The sequence below is a fragment of the Odocoileus virginianus genome, chromosome 2, assembly GCF_023699985.2.
Source record: "Odocoileus virginianus isolate 20LAN1187 ecotype Illinois chromosome 2, Ovbor_1.2, whole genome shotgun sequence".
Classification (NCBI taxonomy): domain Eukaryota; kingdom Metazoa; phylum Chordata; class Mammalia; order Artiodactyla; family Cervidae; genus Odocoileus; species Odocoileus virginianus.
The window spans coordinates 28,461,736-28,483,829 of record NC_069675.1 but is presented as its reverse complement, the minus strand read 5'-3'; the positions used below and the strand labels follow the sequence as shown (position 1 = coordinate 28,483,829).

Sequence of the window (22,094 nt, the reverse complement as noted above, 5' to 3'; positions counted from 1 at the left end):
GTGACTAGGATACTCCTCAGTTCTCCAACATTCCATATTATAGAAAGAGAAAAGCATAGCTCTTAGCATCACAAAACTTGGAACCATCTTCCTCCTCTAATACTTTCTATGCTGGGTGATTACAAATATTTTAACTGGACATCAGTTAACAAACTGACGATATGAAGCATTAAATTTTCATAATGTTATGATCTCATAACTGACTTGTTGAAAACATTTTACTGTTGTTGTTCAGTTGCTCAAGGATATTAAGCCACACATATGCAGGAACATTGATAAAGAGAGCCACTTTCAAGTCCAATTTAAAACTTCTGTGCATATACCAAGGAATGAGAAAGAGTCCCCAAATAATGTGCAAATCACATTATCTGCACATTTTTTGGGGGGGAGGAGGTTACATAAGCTTTCGAATATCTGATGAAAATTACAGATCCTCCCTCCCCCTCAAAATACATATACACAAAATTTTGCATGAAATATCAAGATACTTTCAAGAATGCATTCAAGAATCCCAGCTTTAAAGTTTCAGGTACTGAGTGAAAAGAGGGTAAAAAATAGAACTGGGTTGGGGGGTGGATACACTTAAGGGGAAGGCAAAAAAAAATAGAAGGCTTCAGCAATTCCAGTTCTAGGTATATATTTAAAGAAAACAAAATCATTATCTTTAAGAAATATCTGCCCTCCCGTTCACTGAAGCATTATTTACAATAGCCAAGACGTGGTAACAACCTAAGTGTCCACCAATGAAGGAATGGATAAGAAATTTGATACATACATACAAGGGAGTAACATTCAACCATAAAGAAAGATATCCTGACATTTGCAGCAATGTGGACGGAACTTGAGAGCATATGTCAAGTAAAAAGAGACAGGAAAGTTAAATGCTGTATGATCTCACTTATATGTGAAATCTAATAAGACCAAATTCAAAAACAAAACAGATGTCATGGCTGCCAGAGGCAGCTGGGGGAGGAAATGGGTGAAGGTAGTCAAAAGGTACAAATTTCAAGTTGTTAAGATTTAAAAGTCCTGGCAATGTAATGTACAGCATGTAGTTAAAAAAAAAAAAAAAAAGCAAAACTGTACTGTATATATGAAAGTTGCTAAGAGATTACATCTTAAAAGTTCTCATCGCAAGAAAAAAAATAACTACGTGAGGTGAGGTGACATGTTAACTAAACTTATTGTGGTGATTTACACAGTATATGTACATATCAAATCATTGTGTTGTAAACCTAAACTTATACAATGGTATGTGTCAATTATATCTAAATAAAACTAGGAGGAAAAAAAGACCATCACACACACCAGTGAAACCTGGTTAGGTAAGACTAGACCATGTTCACTGAATTTAGCAACAGGGAAGTTTCAGCGAATGCCATTTTAATACTATGGGTAGAGCTGAAGCCAGTGTAGTCAATGGCAGAAGAAAACGTGCTTTCAGAAACTTCACCGAGTACACAGGCATAAGAGAGGACGCAGGGACAGGACGCCTTTTCTACCTGATGAAGGAAGAGATGAGGAGAGGAATGTTTAAAACATCTGATATTAAGTGGTAGGAGTGAATTGTTTAGACAGCCTATCTCCATGATCATACCCTGATTACAATCCTAACACTGGTCAGTCAATTCCCTGGCACTTCCAGCTGATCCTGCAGAAATAAAGCCAGAGGAGACGCAATCAGGAAATCAGAACAGTAGAAGATATTCATTTATAGGGTGAAGAAATAGAGGCACAAGAAGGGAAATTAAGCCACAATAAGAAATGTGAAACAGAAAAGACACATCTCCTCTAATTTCACTTTGGTGGCACTAAATACAAGAGCATTTAAGCCTCACTGGTCTAATAAGAAGCCCTGACTAGAACAGGATTACTTTATATACAGTGGTACTCTGCAAAGACAGTTAGCTCTTCTTTAACATTCTGCTAGATAAATAAGAGGAAAGGTTACCACAAATTTAAGTTAAATCTATACTTATTTTGTACCAGTCATCATTGTTTTAAGTCTACCTCCAAAAAAGTTCAACAAGTTTTCACATAATATTGCAAGTTTTGTTTTTAATAGTTCTAAGAGATATTGATTTTTAACTCTGAAACTTAAAATGCTTTTTATATTAGACATATACCTTTGTACTTACTATTCATTGTAGAAACTTATGTTCACTTAAAATTAAAAACTATGCTCATAAGAGCAATCTGATTTTATCCACTAATATATTGATTAACTATTATAAGTCTGCTTACTTTATTCTAGTAAGTTCCCTCTGATTTCAACTGTTACCACCAAGACCTTCTGTCTTAACTTTCTTTCATGGGTGTACTGGAAAGGTTCATTCTAGCAGGCCTGGAATTAGCCTGCGGTGTTTTCTTAAAGTTCCTACGTGGCAGTCCCCTGGTCGAGGCATGAAACATACTAATTGTGTTATTTTATAATCACTAGTCCAAGGAGATTCAAGGTGGTTCATTCAGCTTAGTAGCATTGTGATTGATGATTTGTACCTGGTCTCAGTGAGGCCCCAAGAGGGCTCTGCTGTGGAAGCTAGTTACAAAACCGGAAACTGTCCACAAGACCAGCAAAATATTAAAAAGCCCAACAAAATTGTTTAAAGCTCCCTGGTTCCAGGGTGTTCTCCTTACATTAGCGGTCCCTGATCTGAGAAGGTGCACCTTCCTCATCAAGGACCTTTCCATAGACACCAGAACCTAAGCTCCCTGGCCCCACTGCTCTGACAGCTTTTGGCTCTGACACATTATCATTACTCTAGCGTGGCTGCCAGACTGTATCCTTTCCCTGTAACAAACCAAACATTCATAAGCACTGTCATTTTGGGTCTTGTTAATCGTCTTCATCAATCAAATCCAGTTAAGCCACCCCTGTTAGCGCAAGAGACCTATTAATAAACCTTGTAATCCTAATATTCATTTCTAAAAAACAAAAATTCTAAACTAAAAAACAAAAATTATAAACTGACAACTTCTGGCTTCTGCAATGTAGCCATAGGGCAATACAAACCTGTTACTAGAAAAACTTAAAGATGAGTTACCAGAACCAACTTTAAAAAGGACAGCACATCTGGAGTGAAGGAAAACAGAAACAAAATAATTTTTTACCTTCATATTTTTCCAAAGCCTGAATAACATTAGGGAGTTGATTTATACCCTGATAGAGTCGGTAACAATCTTGTAAATTTGCTGCTTGTCTTTGAAATTTCTTGGCAAGTCGGTTAAGATCTGGAAATCGACGAAGTAAATCTTCTTGTAAACTCTGCCTCAATTCTGCATCTTCTACAAAAGCTTCTACCAAATTTAATCTAAAATAAATATTAGAATCTTTTAATATTTTGGTTTAGTTTTCTATTACTTAATATATTTAATATTTTATTTAATTCTAATAAATTACATTTGAATTAATCTTCAGAATTAATATTTAATATGAAATTAAAATTTGTCAACTAGGTGCATGTCTCAACTCAAAAACTCTATATAAGAAGTTTGAATTTATTCTGAAATGTTAGCTTTTTGTAGACGATGGGAAAGTTCCATAACACTGTGATATAAGCAGTTTCTAATCAGTTAATATCCAAATCTCATTATTGGGACTCCATTGATATTGACACATTACTGCACATGTAAACAATGATCTTTAATGAAACAAAATTACAATTCAAGAATGCTGCCAAAACCAGTATTTATTTTATCAGAAAATCTTATAAATTAAAAATGCACTCTAAAATTACCATATGACAGTACAAAGCCAAAATTTTCTAATTAAAAACTGAACTAAGTTTACTGCTTCCCAAAATCAATAAATTAAATCTTAGTTTCCAGAACTATAAAACATGCAGCTAATATTGCTTCTATAATTAATTGGAGTTAGTGGCTTTCCACTTCTTTCCCAGCAAGAAATATACTTTTACATCATGACCCAGAACACACATGTACAGATGCTATAGTGGGCAAAATACACTACCTCAAAACATGCCATGCTAGTGTCTGTAAGGACTACTTTGGTCTTTAAGGACTATTTTAAGTTAAGAACAACTAAGAAGCAAAAAGAAAGAACGCTCTTTGCTTGTCCTTATATGCCCAAAAGCAGGACATGAATTTACATAGGTGCCCCTCCCCTACACTTTTTTACCAGGAAGGACAACAATTAAACTCAAGTTTAGACCCTTATCACCCTGGAGATGGCACCAGAGGAACCTATGTAACCCTACCAACTATCTTTTATTGACCATTAGCTTCCCACATATTTATCTTCCTAGTTTGTAGCCCTAGAAACTCAAAGTCCTTTTCCTTTGTCTTGTCACTTCTTTGAAAATTCATTGTTCCTTTGCTAAGACGCTATATAACTCAAGTTCTAGCTAACCCTAGAGTTACTCATCCCTGAGTGCTCCCCCATGTAAGCATAAACTTCTGTTTGTTTTCTTATTAATCAGTCTTTTGTTGGTCTAATTCATAGGGTCACAGCCAAAGAATTAGGAGAGTAGGAAACAAGGAAAGAGAATAATTATTTAGGAAGAATTAGGAAAAAGGAATTTTCCTCCCTGACAACATATAATTAAAATAGGTTTCACAAGACAAAACCTACTCTTACTAGATATGGTGCACTCTTTTATTTTGTATTTAACTTTTCAAAAATGCTGGTTATCACCTGCTATACTAATTTCACAACCTACCAGTGGGTCACAATATGCAGTTTGAAAAACTATATTGTAGATAGTATTGAAGTATTAATAACAGCTGAAAGGTAAACTTCAAAAGGTAGGCCGTGGGTACAGCCAACGATCCCAGGTTTAGAACACTATCAGAGGAACAACCATTTTCCTTTAATCCTCAAATTACACAGAAACAGCAAAAGGAACCAAAAGAGTTTTCTAAATTTCTTTTTTCTGATCTCTCCATCAGCATTTACAATTCCTGCATCATCATCTGTTCACCGAGCATGTCATATAAAGGAAAAAATACACTGCTCCTGGAGTGACCATATAATGACTACAGTTATTAAAGCAAGACTTCACAACCTTGGTGATGTTGACATTTAAGCTGGATAACCCCTCTGTTGTGAGGTGTTGTTATTCCGTGCAGTTTAACAGCATCCCTGAATTTTACCCACTACCCTCTTCCCAGACTAGCAATTCAAAAACATCTCCAGACACTGCTACATGTCCCAGAGGAGGCAGGGCGGGGGAGGGGGATAGCCCTTAGCTATCAAGAATCACAGGATTAAAAGATCTTGAAGTGAAAAAAAAAAAAAAAATCAGCTTTTAAAAGATGAAAATAAAGAGAAAAACAACAATCTCTACAGAATGTCAAGATAGTAGCGAGGGAGTTGGTAGTAGATATATTCGCTGTAGCAAATGCCAAATTAGTGGGAACATGATTGCTACCAAACTTGTACTGTGAACCAGTCACAGCCTATATGTACAAACAGAATAATTCGGGCACTTACTGCTCCAGAGAAGATTTCTCTGGCTTGTTTGCACTCTAGATTTTAACAAATAAAACAAACAAAACTGAGTAAGGGATGCAACCAGATCACACAGTCCAATAAGGCAAACGTGAGCCTATCCCAGCTAGTTCTCTGGCTCCTGCTGGGCTTCTCCAAGCCTGGTCCAAGATCACACACATCAAAATCACTTGGAGGTGGGCCCAAGGTGGGGCCCACCTGTGACACTGCAATGAATCAGTTTCTCAGGTGATTCTTCTGCAGGCAAACTGTTTGAAAAAAAGTCTGAGTCCTAAAAGTCACAAGAAATTTCTGAGTTCTCAGGATAAAGCAGGAAAAGAAGTTTAAGGGGGTCAGGAAAAGGATGAAAGTAACCTGATGCTGGATGACCTACCTCATGTTTCTTTTTCTCTTCTAAAACTTGTGTATCCTTAGGCTACTCTCCATAAATGATAAGAATACTCTTGGAGAAGATATTTCCTTTTTTTTTAATTTAATTTTTTTTGCCACACCAAACAGCATGTGGGATCTTACTTCCCCAACTAGGGATCCCCAATCTGCACCCCCTGAAGTGGAAGCATGGAGTTTTAACCCCAAGATTACCAGGGAAGTCCTATATAGAGAAGATATTTCTGATCAAGACTCTCCCTATGATTCTTTCCTGTTCCATGAAATATCTTATCACTGTTTTCTCTAAACCTGATCACAGAATCTTCAGTAACCAACTCTGCTCAAGAGCATAAAACCCCACAGAAGAGAGAGCCCAGAAATAAACCCACACACCTGCGGTAAATTAATCTTCGACAAAGGAAGCAAGAATATACAATGGGAAAAAAGAAAGTCTCCTAAGCAAATGGCGCTGGGAAAGTTAGACAGCTGCATGTAAATCAATAAAATTAGAACATACTGTCACACCATACACAAAAATAAACTCAAAATAGCTTAAAGACTCAAATATATGACATGAACCATTAAACTCCTACAGGAGACTGTAAGTAATAACATTCTCTGACATAAATCCTCCAATGTTTTCTTAGGTCAGTCTCCCAAGGCAACAAAAACAAAAACAAACGAATGGGACCTAATCAATCTTACAGACTTTTGCGTGGCAAAGGAAACCATAAACAAAATGAAAAGACAACCACAGACTGGGTGAAAACTTTGCAAACAATGTGACCAACAAGTGCTTTATTTTCAAAATTTACAAACAGCTCATATACAACTAAATAACAAAAAAACCAAACAACCCAATCGAAAAATGAGCAGAAGACCTAAGTATACATTTCTCCAAAGAAGACATATAGACAGATGGCCAACAGGGACATGAAAAGATGCTCCATATCACTAATTATTAGAGAAATGCAAATCAAAACTACAGCGAGGTACTACCTCACACACCAGTCAGAATGTCCGTCACCAAAAAGTCTACAAACAAATGCTGGAGAGAAAAGGGAACCCTTCTACACCGTTGGTGGGGATATAAGTTGATGCAGCCACTTGGAAAACAGTCTGTAGGTTCCCCAGAAAACAAAAAATAGAATTACCACATGATTCAGCAATCCCATTCCTGGGCACATACCCAGACAGAACTAAATAATTCAAAAAGACCCATGCACCCTTATTTTCACAGCAGCACTATTCTCAATAGCCAAGACATGGAAGCAACCTAAAGGTCCATCAACAGATGAATGGATAAAGATGATGTGGTGTGTACGTACTTGTGTACACACAGACACACACAGACACACACACACAATGAATACTACTCAGGCATTAAAAAAGAACAAAATAATGCCATTTGCAGCAACATGGATGCAACTAGAAATTAACATACTAAGTCAGTCAGAAAGAGAAAGACAAATACCATATGATATCACTTGTATGTAGAGTCTAAAATATAACACAAATGAACCTATCTACCAAACACAGACTCATGGACATAGAGAACTGACTTGTGGTGGCCAAGGGGAAGAGGTGTTTGCAGATGTAAGTTATTACAAATAAAACAAGGCCCTATTGTATAGCAAAGGGAACTGTATTCACTATCTGATAATAAACCATAATGGAAAAGAATATAAAGAAATATAAAACTGAATCACCTTGCTGCACAGTAGAAATGAACACATCATAAATCAAGTGTACTGCAATAAAAAAAAAGGAGCATAAAGTTCCAATAAGAGTATTAAGAAGTAAAACAGCGAGAATGAAAAAGCTTCTAAAACACATAGCACAAGGCAAGATATATAGTCCCCTCAGTCTTTGGTCTGGGTATCATTAAAAGTCTAATAAATTGCTAGTTTCACAAGTCTATTCAATAAACCATTTCAGAAATAATTATAGTATTAGTTTATGTTCTGGCTAACAGAGGTTTTTTTTAAAAAAGACTGCTCTACTGTTTCCATGACAATGCCATTTTCAAATCACAATTTCAGAAGTACCAAAGTTACTGTTGGCAAAACAAGGTATATCTGTCAATCCTACTCAAAATTACTCAACTGTCACAATTTGACACATTAATTTTCAAACTAACTAGAATATCAGATCATTTGTGGGGTCAGTTCATCTCTAAAATTTCAAAAGAATAAATTATAAAATTAGTTGTGAAATTTGTGATATTTTAAATTCACTATTCTTTCCATTCTTTAAAGCCACTATTTCTAATCTCACTGTAAGAATAACTGGTTGGAATTTCACAACAGTATATTTATATGGCTGAGAATAAATTTGGTACCTAAAGAACTACAAGATTTTGAGTCCCTTCTTTATCTGTTCTTCACATGGTTTAAGGCAGACAGCACCACTCATCTGATACATTAAATAGATAATCTGCGAGGTAGGGTTAAGAAAATTAAAAAAGAAAAAAAAAGAGGCCAAACGTATAAGAGAGGAATATGCTTTCAAAGAACATTCAATCTAGTGAAGAAGGACATGTCTATTCTTACAATTAGTGAATAACAAATGAAATATAAAATGCAACAAAAAAGCAGAGAACTCCAGGGGAGCTGGGGAACCACATTCTGACCTCCACTATCTCCCAGAGTTTGCCCAAACTCATGTCCACCGAGGCACTGAAGCTATCTTATCTCATCCTCTGCTGCCCCTTCTCCTTTTGCCTTAAATCTTTTCCAATATTCTGAACAGTTGGGATTTAAAGAGATGGGATTTTGAGGAAAACACTTGGGAAGGAATGGTGGAACAGCAACAGCAGAGACTTGACAGGAAAAGAATATAGGACACAATAGAAGAAAACTGAAGGAGAGAATAGAAAAAAAAAAAAAACTGTAACCAGAAGCAAAATGGAAATGTCGCCTTTGGAAAGGAAAGAGTACTACTTCCTCTTGTGAGACAGAACCAGGAAATAGAAAACTGAAAATATAGATACGACTGTAAGAATCAAGGAGGAGATCATCTGTTTAAGTGTAGGAGGAGCTGAATGGAAAATGCAAAATGCTGCACTGGTCACTGTAATAAGTCATGTAACAAAAGTAACACCAGGTAGCAGTGAAAGCTAGATGGCTTGAAAAGTACAGTGGATCCAATCTGCATTGTGTGACCTCTCCAGCAAGTTTTAATAGAGAAAGAGGGGGCAGTCTGACAAAGTGCTAACGGGGCAAGAAATTCTATGTCCCCCATGAAAGCACTGGAAAAAGGGTTGCCTTTGTGGTACAGACTGGATAGGAAGGCAAACAAAATTCAAAGGGACTAGCAGATCAATCCAGAAACCAGAATAAGGGGTTTCACTACTTGATTTGGAAGCAGAGAAAACAATGGTGAGAAAAGCAATGGAGTGACAATCCTCCTGTTTGTCCTCTGAGGCCAGAGCAAAGCCTTGCTGTTTTAAAGAAACTGCACTCACTGTATGACCTCCAGACCTCTGTTTCCGCAGAACACTCACTACTAACTAAAGACAGCCTTGCACAAAAGAATACTTAACATAACCTGGAAAGAAACATAGGTCTAAGTCTGAATATAACCCCGGAAGTACACTGCCTCAAGAAGCATGATATACTATCACATAAGCACCACTACTATTTCTACATTTATAGGAACTACTTTTACTTGGAGACATATTTCAAATAAAACTACTATTAAATGTCATATAAAAATAATGTTAAACTAGAAAGCAATAAGAATACCAAATTCAACATGTGCAAATGGTATCATCAGCAACTTCATGAGTGAACTATGTCATATGCTAACATATATTCAATGTTCTTTAAAGTCTAACAACAACAACAAAGGATCATTCATTAAGGCTTCACATAAATCTGTGGAAAGACAAAAAGCAAAAAAAGTCCTAAAAAATTAAAACTAATGGTAACAGTCCTAGTGCCATGTGCAAATCTGAGGATTCTTAATAGTAATATGGACAGCATTCTTGTTATAATTCCTAATTTGACTGTTAGGTAAAACACAAAAGGAAGAAATACCCAGAAACTCACTTCTTAAAGGTAGTAACTATCAATTCTCACTGGAGATTAAAGTACTTAAGCCATTAGCTAGCTATAAAGTATTGCCAGTGCAAATAGGTTTTAATGAATGGAAAAATGAGCATTACCACACATAAAGCGATTTCACAGGTATAACTTAAAAGCCAAAATAGTACATTTCATTTCTGATGTTAAAATTCAACTTGGATCAAATTAAACACAACTGATAGAAGCAAGAAATACAGTACAAAGATGAAAGGCATGGGCTCTGGAGTCAGGCCAGACAGCAGCCAGTCTCCACTACCTCTCAGCTAATGAATGTGAGATACTTAGCAAGGTGCCAGGCAACCAGTCTTTTCCTCCTAAGAGCCTGACAATGACTTAAAAGCAATCCTATCTTCATTATTATTCCTGAACCATCACTAGGCTATACCTCCGGAGTAGATGTATCCATCAAACTCAAAGATCTAGTCACAACTGTTCCTCTGTCCGCTCTAGTAAAAATAGAAAACAGAGAAATCTTTGCTTTCCTTAACAGAATTCCCTGCACAGCCACACACTTTAACTCCTCACTTAGTTTTAAAAGGGTGGAGTCGAGATTTCCACTACCTCTCTACTAGAAAATCACCGCAAAACAGTGACAGGAAGAACAAAAGCTTGATTCAATATGCAGCTCTGAAAAATAATCCCTCTTAATCTTAAATGCTTACAGAAGAAGACAATGAGAACCCCAGCAAGGCATAAACTAGAAGCATGATGTATCACAGCAGGTGGAACTGAGAAAGGGTATTTAAAAAAAAGGAGACTGTCTGAACAGCCCAACAGAAGTCTGCCTTAAGGAGTGTAACTTTGTCTTCCTGCTCTGTGGAATTTCAGCACTGGGCCTTGAAAACCACAGACCTTCCTAATTGCTGGTTAAAAAAAAATTCTCCCCAAGATAGAAAGGAGAAAATATTTCCTCATCCTACAGGTGCAGAAAAGCAGATCATGATCTGACTCAGAAAGCCATTCTCGCAAATCGTATTCCCAATTAGTCAGTCTTGTAAGTTTATCAGATTTTGGAAATTATTGCTATGTCCTATGAAAATAACCTTTAATTATAGCCAAAAAATTAATTGGTATCTTGCTTTCTAAATAACTTGCTATTCTGCTAACAGTAAGTGATGTCTCAGGTTTTTGAAGGGTCCAATACATGCACGCTCTGTTAAAACAGAAGAGGACCACTGACATGTGCTCTGTTCCTACAATCCCAACCAACGACCGAGAGTATGAGAATTAAATTACCTATCATTCCTTTTAAGAAACAACAAAAAGATGAGGGAGAATGGATATAAACTTCTACTTGTGCAGGCAAAGACTTTCCATGGAAGGCAACTCAAGAATCTGATTAAGACCAGTTGCTCCCAGGGCAAGATTCACACAGAGCACAATAAGAAATGTACCCCCGCTGCTGTGCAGAGGCCCTGAGGAAGAGTCCTGGGAAACCGGGAGATGAGAGCAAGAAACTCAGCACTGTTATCCTGTTCTGTTTGACATCTGACTTATGTAAACGTAGTTGGTCACACATAATTAAAATAAAAACCTGTAAACTGCCTTAATTACTTGCAAATATCCAATCCTTCCTATTTCTCATTTTGTTACTAAATCCCACTCATCTTCTCCAACAAACCTGGCTTCAGAAAGTTACCTTAGCATTTCAACTTCCATATTCTTAATGATATATCAACATACCCACAGTCTGCTGACTTCATGAGTTGTTTTTATTTTAAGACCCTTTAGAATCCACAGGATCAATGCTTAGCTTGGTAATTATCTGCAGGGTGTCTTATGATACTGATCAACTATTTTATGTTTGCCTGGCATATATATAGTCCCAAAGGGATCATCATGCTTTTTGTATACCATCAGAATTCAGTAGGTATTCAACAATTCTTGAACAATTTGACAACATCAAATCCATAAAAATATTGACTTTTACCTATTCTGGCAATATATCTTAATTTACCAAACTGGAAATGTTAGGTATACAATAAGGTCACTGAAATAACCTAATTATTGAAAAGGGTAAAGTATATCCAGTCAATAAAATATTATGAATTTATTAAAAATGCTGAATATGAACATAAAACAGCAACCCTAAAAAATGCTTATGATAATATAAACATAAGTGGGAAAAAACCAGAACACAAAACTATAATAGGATTATAACTATGTTTTTAAAAAACTATCAAACATTAAGAGTGAACTATAGAAAAGTATTTTACTTATATGCAGTTCAAAAACAGGTAAAACTAATTAATCTATGAGGCTAGAAGGACAGTTATTACCCTTGAAGTGAGGAGAGGCAGTAACTATAACTGAGAAGAGTTTTGAGGATGCTAGTTATGTTGTTTCCTGACTTATGTGCTGTTACCAAGGTATTTACTTTGTGAAAATCCATCAAACTGCACCTTTAGGATTTGCGCTTTTATGTGTATTACACTTCATTTAAGTTTTAAAACTTATGTCTAAAATAAAAGATAAAAATAAAACATACTTCAATGCTACTCACATTATATGCAGCAGCATTATACAGCTTTTTCTTTTATTTCCTCAATTTTAAAGATTTTCTGAAATATGTTTAGGCTGCCTTAAATTTTTTCTAGAATAATAAAGAGTAAGTACTTCCTTTGTGCCAGACCTTATTCAAAGTACTTTAAATACATTAAATCATCTAATCCTCATAGCAACCCTAAGGAGGTGTGTTATTACTGTCATTTTGAAAGGGAAGAAACTGCCACCCAGAGGTTCAATAATACCCAATACAACACAGCACCTAAGTGGAAGAGCTCAATATGAACCAAGGTAAACTAGCTCCAAAGCTCAAATGCTCTGAAACCTTATACCTACACCACCTCTCTAATAAAAGTTCACCTTTTTATAGTGAAGGGTAAAAAAACATAATTAAGAAAATAAGTTAATCTAAATCACCACTACTCTACTACTTTATTAACTTTCTGTGCAGTTAGATGCTAAAATATAGATGCAAAATTGCATGCTGTAATAAGTGGTATAAGCATATGGAGTGACTGGAAGTTACTTAAGAGTTTACAAAAGTGCACACTTTTTAAAAATATACCTCTCTTCTATTCTGTTCTTGTCCATAAGAGGCTGCTTAATCCACTGGTTAACCAGTCTTTGTCCTTGAGGGGTTTTGCATTTATTCAGCAATGCAGCCAGAGACTGAGAGCCAGAAGTATCTTCAACAGAACCCTAGTAAACAGAAATAAAATAGGGAAGTGGCAGGCTCATTAATGACCTTACTATGCCATGAAAAAGGATTACTTAATTTTGGGAACAAGAACACTTAACATTGGATACTCCCTGGTATCCAGTGGTTAGGAGTCTAAGCTTTCACTGCCAAAGGCCTGGGTTCAATCCTTGCTTGGGGAATTAAAACCCCACAAGACTCATGGGAAAAAAAAAATAACCAACCCGTTCAATCTCCAAACTTGTAACAACAACGCAAAACTTAACTTTCTTCAAATATTAAATTGAAATGTACACAAAAGCTCCTTATCTGAAAATCAGACTTTTAATGTATTAATCTGATTTTCTGCTGTATGCTGTTCCCCAAAACACCACCACTTTGTAATTATTGCAGTTTTAGACATAAAACTTCTTAAAATATAATTTTTAAAAACTGTTGTTAATACACAATTTATTCATAAAGTCAGAACAAATTATATTTATACAGTTTGCAATTAGAAAAATATAGTAATTCGAAACTATTTAAGTATAATATTTTAAAATATTTAAGCTCCTTATTAAGTCTTATATTCTATATATAAAAGGAAATATTTTAAACTGATGTATTTTTTTTTACCTGGAAAAGGTTAAGGGCTCTCACTGCTGCAATATCCAATTTCATGTACTGGCTGAAGTCAAAAGTAGTCAGTTCAAACTGTCCAAAGTTTGAGTCATCTGATAAGAGTTCTAAAAATTTGATTACTGCAGACAAGGATGAAACTGCAACCTAAGATTAAGAATATAAAACAAAAGATGGCTATCACTAGAATTCTAGAGATTTTTTTAAAAAAACAAATGGTAATATGAAAATAAATTTCAAACACTCATTTCTCCTGGTATTTTTTCCCAATTCAAACCAAGAAAATCAAAGTTTAAATAAGCCTTTTTAAGACTAGAAAATGATTTTTAGGAAGTGAAAATTTACTGTAATAGCAACACTATAATAGCCAAAAGGAGAAATTACGCTATTGTCCACCAAGAGTAAAAAGGGTAAAGCCTGGCACGTTCATACTGCGGAATACTACATACAACAATTAGATATAAGCACAAACAATCCACCAAAACACATGACAATACAGATTATCTCACAAACATAATACTGAAAAAAGGAAATCACAAGAGCATGATCTTTATGAGTCCATTTATATAAACTACAAAAATAGATCAAACTAATTCATACTGTCAGAGGTACTAATGGAGGTTAACAACTGGAAGAAAACATAAAAAGGGTCTTATGATCCCGGTACTATTCTGTTTCACGGGTGCTGGTTATGTGGGTACTTACAATTCATAAAAATTTAGCTATACACTTATGATATATATACATCCTTGTAAGCATATTTAAATAAGAAATAACTGCCTATTTTACTACTATAATAACACAAAAAAAGCTAAGGACATTAAACTGATAGCCCGATGAAAATTCTACTTATACTTGGCACCAAACTCATTGTGAATGTGCATGTTTCCTAATTGATAACACAGTCATCTATCTGCCTTTGCCAAATATACATGAATCTCCTGCTATGTTACCACGAGGGACAGATGCTGACAATTTTTAGTATCCCGAAGAGGCTTGTGTGCTTGCTCAGTCACTTAGTCATGTCTGACTCTGCAACCCCACGGACAGTAGCGCACGAGGCTCCTCTGGCCATGGGATTATCCTGGGAAGAATACTGGAGTGGGTTGCCCTTTCCTCTTCCAGGGGCTCTTCCCAACTGAGGGATCAAACCTGAGTCTCCTGCATTGGCAAATGGATTCTTTACCACTGAGCCACCTGGGAAGCCCTCAGTAGCCCTGGAAGCGTCTTCCAATTTTCAACACTGAAGTAATTTTCTCTAATACAGCTTTTCCTTGACTTACGAGGTTACATGCCAATAAGCCTATCATAAATGGAAAATGCATTTAATACAGTTAACCTACTGAACATCATAGCTTAGCTTCATCTGCCTTAAATGTGCTCAGAACACATTAGCCTATAGTTGGACAAACTCATCTAACACAAAGCCAACTTTATAATACAGTTTAATAGCTCAAAATTTATTGAACACTACTGAAAGCAGAAACCAGAATGGCTCTACAGGTACAGCATGGTTTAAGTGTACTGGCTACTAAACCCTTGTGGTCCCACGGCTGACTGAGAGCTGCCGCTGCTGCCCAGCATCACCAGAAAACTGCACCACAGTTTTTTGCTAGTCCAGGAAAAGGTCAAAATTCAGAGTATAGTTTCTACTGAATAAATATCACTTTTGCACCATTGTACAGTTAAAAAAAATCACTAGTTGAACCGTAAGTCAGGGAATGTCTGTACTGGGATTATTACACATACACAATGGCTTTTCATTCTGTCACACGGAGAAAGTAAAACAGATAAACTTAGTTGATAAGGATCAAACGATTATGTGCTAAGTAATCTCTGGAAAATCATGACGGTAATAACAGTCTCAGTTTATTCTAGTTTGAAGTCAATTTTGAAAATTATAAGTAGTTATAACTTACACTTATTTAAATATACAAATTTTTATTTTACTTGTCAGTGATCCACAAATAACCATTCAAAGAGGTTTCTAATATTTTACATAAAAATATAACTCCCAAACCATACTTTCTTCAAAGATTTGAAAAATTGAAAATAAATTTCAACCATTGTTTGCATATTCATGTCTAACACTGAACACAATCAGTGCCAATTTTTGAGCCAAACTGCTTAAATGTAGCATTTATTTTGCAATTATTATGCACTGTGTATATTTCCATACTTACTACTTTTTAATCTCCACAACAATCCTTTAAGACATAATGAAGCTGAAGTAATTTATTAAAAACCTCACAGCTCCTATATTATAAAACTTTAATAGTACCAACTATGCTACCTCATCTACTAAGCTGACCGTAATCAGGCTCTTTCTGGTGAAACCAGTAAAACAATAATCTCTTCCTCACCCCAAGGATATATGTTGTGTAAATATAATGAAGTTAAATTTAAGATTATGTTTGAATTTTTCTAGTCATTCCTTTTCTAGTCATTTTCACAAACTTCATCACAGATTAAAATAAGCTTAAAAATCAGTGATCCATTTTAGGCTTTGAGATATAGATGACAGAAGCAGCCTTCTAAAATGTCACTATTTAGGGGTAAATTCACATTTGTAATCCACATACCTGGTTCTCCATTTCTGGCAACACAGCACTATTCATTTGTTCTCCCTTTTTGCCTTTCAACAACCGGTTGAGGTCCTGATAAATATCTTTTGTGGAAAAGTCAGCTCTTTTTCTTTCTGTGATCAAAATTCCTCCTCTCTGAATAACCTATTTTACAGGAAATATTTTAAATTACTAGGAGAAAAGCAATACAGAAAGTTGTGCCACTGACAAATATAAAGTAACATTTTAACAAACAGCTTATTAACCCACATTATATTGTCACACAACAATACATGCAATAAAACATTGGTAATATGTATTAACATGTATTTTAAAAATCGATAAATAAAATTTTTGTGGAAATTTAAAATTAGGCTTACATGAAGCTTTCAAAAAACAGTCTCAGAGGTAAAAACTAAGAGAATAATACTTGGGGAAAGTTGCCTACATACTATTTACGCTAAAAATGCCCATCACAGATTTGCTAACTCTCAACTAGTTCTTATTGTATTTGCGGCTCATAGGAAGAAAAGAATCCTTAAAAATCTAAAATAATAAACCAGATACCTATACAAACAACAAAATCAGAACTTTGTTAAAATAAAAGAATCAGAAAAATAAAAGAGGCTAAAGTTCTACTCAATCTATTTAAAAAAAATAATAATCCTGAAGAACTGGATCTTATTTGTTACATCCATGCTAAATACGGGCATAGTTTTTTTATTTTTAAAGGCCCTACATCACTTCTTCCCCACCCTGCATCCCTCAACTGTGAAAGCACTTCTTTTCATCAACTGTGATCCCTTTAAGATGACATTCAGTTCAGAAGGAGAGGAAGCGGGGAGGGGGAAATGATCTGAGGGAGAACAAGTCTTAAACAAGGAAGAGATGGAAAGTCCTAATAAAGATACAAAGTTTCTGTCAAAATCCATTGAAATGGTTCTGACTTTTAAAATTTTTCTTAAAACAGTATCATGTTACTTTAGAGGCATTCCTAGCCTTGGATTCTCTATCATGGACTCCATTCCCTTACCTGCCTCAGTTTTCCCACGTCTCCAGCAGTCTCCCCTCCTGGCATAACACACTCCTTTGGTCCAATCTGAATCAGGAGAGCCTCCAGATTGGAGAACTGATCATTATCGGGGAACTCACACAGTCCTAGCTTCCTCTGTGTGGAGTCAACATACCCAACTCCGACCTGTCTTTGACCATCGACTGTAGACATTTTAACACCCACAACACCAATGGAAGCGGACACATCGTTGTTACCAAAGAGAATATCTTCAAACTGAGAAAGATTACCTGGAGAGGCCTAAGCAAAAATAAAGAGAAATTTTAAGAAACTGTTCAATGTACTTTAATATTTCACTAGCAAACAAAAATTACCCAACCTAGATGAATTTTATTAACAAAACATTTTCTTACCAAAAATTACTTATAACCATGTATTCCAATTAATATTACCATATTTTCTATAAAGTATCCTCCCTAATTTTCCATAAAAACACTTGGGCACATCTAAAAACAGCAGTATCAAAGGTGATTTTCAAAAAAAGTGACTTTCAGTTTGAAATGTGGCAGCTAGGTTTATACTCACTCATTCATCAAGGAACCCAAAGGGATAACCCTCTCAATGGTATGCTTACATTTCTACACTCTGCCAAACTACCTATTGGTTGCATGTATTACAATTTTCACTGAGTAGTTATATCACATATCACATTATTAGCTTAAATATTAACCTTGGATAGTCATCTCTCTATATCAATATTTGTAAAACACAGATTGTTCTAGATCAATGATTTCCAAATAAAGGGTCCTTGACCTATTTTTCAATATTTCAAAAAGATTAGAAATCTCTTTAAGCATATACAAGGTAGCTAAAGGGTTAAGTTTCTTTGCTTTTGGTTCTACTTGTGTGAAGTCAGTGGGCTACAGCAGTTCAACACGATCAGAAGCTGACAGCTGCCTGTTAACACGAGGCATTTCTGGGGCAACTGACGGACCACGGTATGAAAACTGACATAGTCAGAAATAGTACAAAGGAGCAGTCACAGCCAAACTCAGGCAACCAGTAGCCATCAATAGTTCCTGGATGTCTTTAGCATCATAACAGTATCTTTTCACAATATGGTTCTCAATATACTGTAACTCTGCATAAATTGATTAAAATCTCCATCAAAAATGAAATGGAGAGACTTCCCAGAAGTCAAGTGGTTAAGACTCTGAGCTTCCACCACAGGGGGCTTGAGTTCAATCCCTAGCCAGGGATCCTGAATGCCTCATAGCTCAGCCCCAAAAAAAGAAAATGTTCTAGGGCGAAACAGATCACCAGCCCAGGTTGGGTGCATGAGACAAGTGCTCAGGCCTGGTGCACTGGGAAGACCCAGAGGGATCGGGTGGAGAGGGAGGTGGGAGGGGGGACCGGGATGGGGAATACATGTAAATCCATGGCTAATTCATTTCAATGTATGACAAAAACCACTGCAATGATGTAAAGTAATTAGCCTCCAACTAATAAAAATAAATGGAAAAAAAAAAAGCAGTGATTCACTCACAAACATAAACATCATATTTTCACATACATGCTTCAAATTTACACACACAGGTATGAAGCGTATCTTTAAAAAACCTTCCAAAGTGAACTAGTAGCTAATAAAATTCAGTTTTTGACGGTCCTTGAAAATTGTAAGACTGGTAATCCCTGAACTAGATGGTACTAAGGTGCCTTCCTGCTCTGAACACACTACTGAGAACACGGGAGAAAAAAGTCATTCACAGGGACTTCCCTGATGGTCCGGTGCTGAAGACTCCAAGCCTCCACTGCGGCTGACACCGGTCTGATCCCTAGTCAGGGAAGTAAGATCACGCATGGTGTGGCCAAAAGTTAAAAAAAAAGAAGTCACAGAAGTCAACTACCCTAAATATCACTAATACTTTACAACAGAATCAATAAGCTAAAAATTAAGATATATCAACTTTAGCAGCTTGTATATCTGAACTTCATAAAACGTCAGAATGAAGATACTACGTTTTAACCTCATCAAGATACATACTTAATGTTCCCCCTCAACACCCCCCCCCCCCCGCCCGAACTAAAAGCTAGGAGTTAAAAACAATTCATCTAAAAGGATTCTGATGACACAAAGGAGTGAGGTGTGATGAGCTGATAAAACACTTAACCACCTAAATTTATGATTCCACAATTCCACATTTTGGTGTTGTTACTGAGCTCTGTGAAGAGTGAGATAGAAAAACATCTTGTTTTGGTATCCTCAATTTTCTATTAAAATCTTTCAAGATGTAGGATAATACTCTAAGTCCCACTTTTCTCAGTAAAGTAGCAATGAAAATCCTGAGGAAACGCCATCACAATGTGTGTGTGCGCACTCATGCTCGGTCATGTTCAAGTCTTGCTGACACTATGGACTGTAGCCCACCAGGCTCCTCATCCATGGGATTTTCCAGGCAAGAATACTGGAGTAGGTTGCAGTTTCCTCCTCCAGGGGATCCTCCTGACCCAGGGATCAAACCTGATTCTCCCACATTGGCAGGCAGATTCTTTACTGCTAGGCCATTGGGGATAATCCTCTCAGTCCCACTTTTCTCAGTAAAGTATCACTGAAAATTCTCAAGAAACTCCGTAACACAGGATGCTAAATTCTCTCAGACATAATCTTCAGGAAATGTCTACATTTTCAAAGGGGGGTGGGGGGCGCGGGGGGACAGTGGTGGAAGGCAACATGGAAGGATATTGAAGAATATTATACCTGGGGCAGCACCAACATCACATGTTTAAATATTGTACACACAAAAACTTTCATAGGCCTTTCAGGTCAGAAAACATCTTGAAAACCTTCTCATTTTACATTTATAAAGAAACAGATACAGGAGAACGCTGGGAAATTTGCCAAGATCACCCAGAGGGACAGACGAGAAAAGAAATGAGATGCGCCAACTACAAGCCCAGAGCATTGTCCCCCCACTTATGACATTTATTCCCTTGCAAGGATAAATCTCAATTCCCCAACATTTTAACCTTTGTCCAGTATTTATGTGCATGTACTGGTTTAGTCTCTAAATTGTGTCCGACTCTTGCAACCTCATGGACGGTAGCCTGCAAGCCTTCTCTGTCCATAAAATTCTCCAGGCAAGAATACTGGAGTGGGTTGCCATTTCCTTCTCCAGGGGATCTTTCTGATCCAGGAATTGAACCAGGGTCTCCTGCATTGCAGGCAGATTCTTTACTGACTGAGCTATGAGAGAATGTATTGTGTGTGAACAAAAACATGACTTTACAGACTAAAAATACAGTCCTTAAATAAAACAAGCTAGCACAATCACCTCCATGAAGGCATTAGAAGCACATCAACAAGCCTTTGCAGACACACCTAGGAATATGATCAGCATTAAACAAAGTTTCAGACTTTAAAAAAATCACAGTCTAATGAAAGAGAAAGGAATACACAAAGAGCCAAATACATTACAAATGTGTATAAATGAGTTTCCCAGTACATGTTAATTTGTGTGATATTACTTCAAAAACAGTAAAAATCAAATTTTCTCTAATGCTGGCATTCATCTTTACATAAAAGCTATTAATTACTTGGGTTTCAGTGATAGTGACAAAGCTCAGAGTACTCATACTCATAAGGATTTACTGAATTTCTGAATTGCTATTAAACTGTGATTTTAAAAACCACATGCTAAAGAATATTAAAGTCTCTCAAAGGATTTTACTATCACAACTTGGCTAAAATATTAAAGCAACACAGAATTCTCTTGCATTTTTCTTTTTTCTATTCTTAAAAACACAACTAAATTTAAAAGGAAGATAATTACCTTAAATGCCAAATACCAATCATTCTCCTTGGAGGCCTTATTTCCAGCTCTGTTCTTATAAACTTCAACTCTGTACTGACGAACTAGAAGAAGATCTTTTACAAAAGACTCAAAATTCATTTTACTAAGCACAACACTCTCCAGAGTCTTTGCTCCTAAAGAAAAATATTAAAAATACAGGTTACAGATTTCAGGATTTAAAGTCATAAGTGTTCAAGACCTAACACAATGCATCCCCCCAAGCTATGTTGTTTTCCCAGTAATTCATTCACTCAATAAACTATCAAGCACCTATTTCATGTCCCAAGGATTCTAGTAGATGAAGGGTATAATATGGTGGATAAATATAGCCACCTACATATCAAAATAAGAAATTAAGATTAAAAAAATGAATATATATACAGCTGATGCTATTTATCCTCTTTCATCATCTGTTTTTAACAAGTTTGGATAAAAGTCTTGTATAATAACTATTACAATAGTTATATTTATATAATAATAAAATAGTATTTATATAATTTTTTCAGAAGGTCCATAAAATAAATTACTAATTATGATAAAGTGTTCTAGGTAACATAGTTCAAAAATTGAAGGTTCAAAAGGTACATCAAAAAGGAGACCTTCCTTTTCACCACTGTCCCCTACACATTCAGTTTACCACCCAAGTGTTACCAGTTTCATAGAATATATTTCCAAACAGTCTACGCACACACACACAGACAAATATAAAGCATTGTTTTTTTTTCTTTTCTATAACTCCACACTATACATACTGTACTATATCTTTTAACTTTGATATAGTATTCTGAAAGGTTGTTCCACCAGTACATAATCAGATTCTTTGTTACAGCTGCAATGTTTCAATGATCCTCAGGAAGTTCTATAATTAATCTCTTAGTGATAGGCATATAGGTTTTTCCAATTTTTGTTATTACAACAGG

At 35.9% G+C, this 22,094-nt stretch overlaps 1 protein-coding gene across 1 annotated transcript in view; it reads right to left on the bottom strand.

The window, feature by feature from the left end:
- Positions 1 to 22,094, bottom strand: part of MSH2 (mutS homolog 2) — a 76,638-nt gene that overhangs the window by 48,720 nt on the left and 5,824 nt on the right. The window contains exons 2-7 of the mRNA XM_070477967.1: positions 21,154 to 21,308; positions 17,345 to 17,623; positions 16,330 to 16,476; positions 13,745 to 13,894; positions 12,998 to 13,131; positions 3,112 to 3,311 (exon numbers count right to left, since the gene is read on the bottom strand). Coding sequence (XP_070334068.1) covers positions 3,112 to 3,311; positions 12,998 to 13,131; positions 13,745 to 13,894; positions 16,330 to 16,476; positions 17,345 to 17,623; positions 21,154 to 21,308 — 1,065 coding nt within the window. The remainder of the gene's footprint in view (positions 1 to 3,111; positions 3,312 to 12,997; positions 13,132 to 13,744; positions 13,895 to 16,329; positions 16,477 to 17,344; positions 17,624 to 21,153; positions 21,309 to 22,094) is intronic.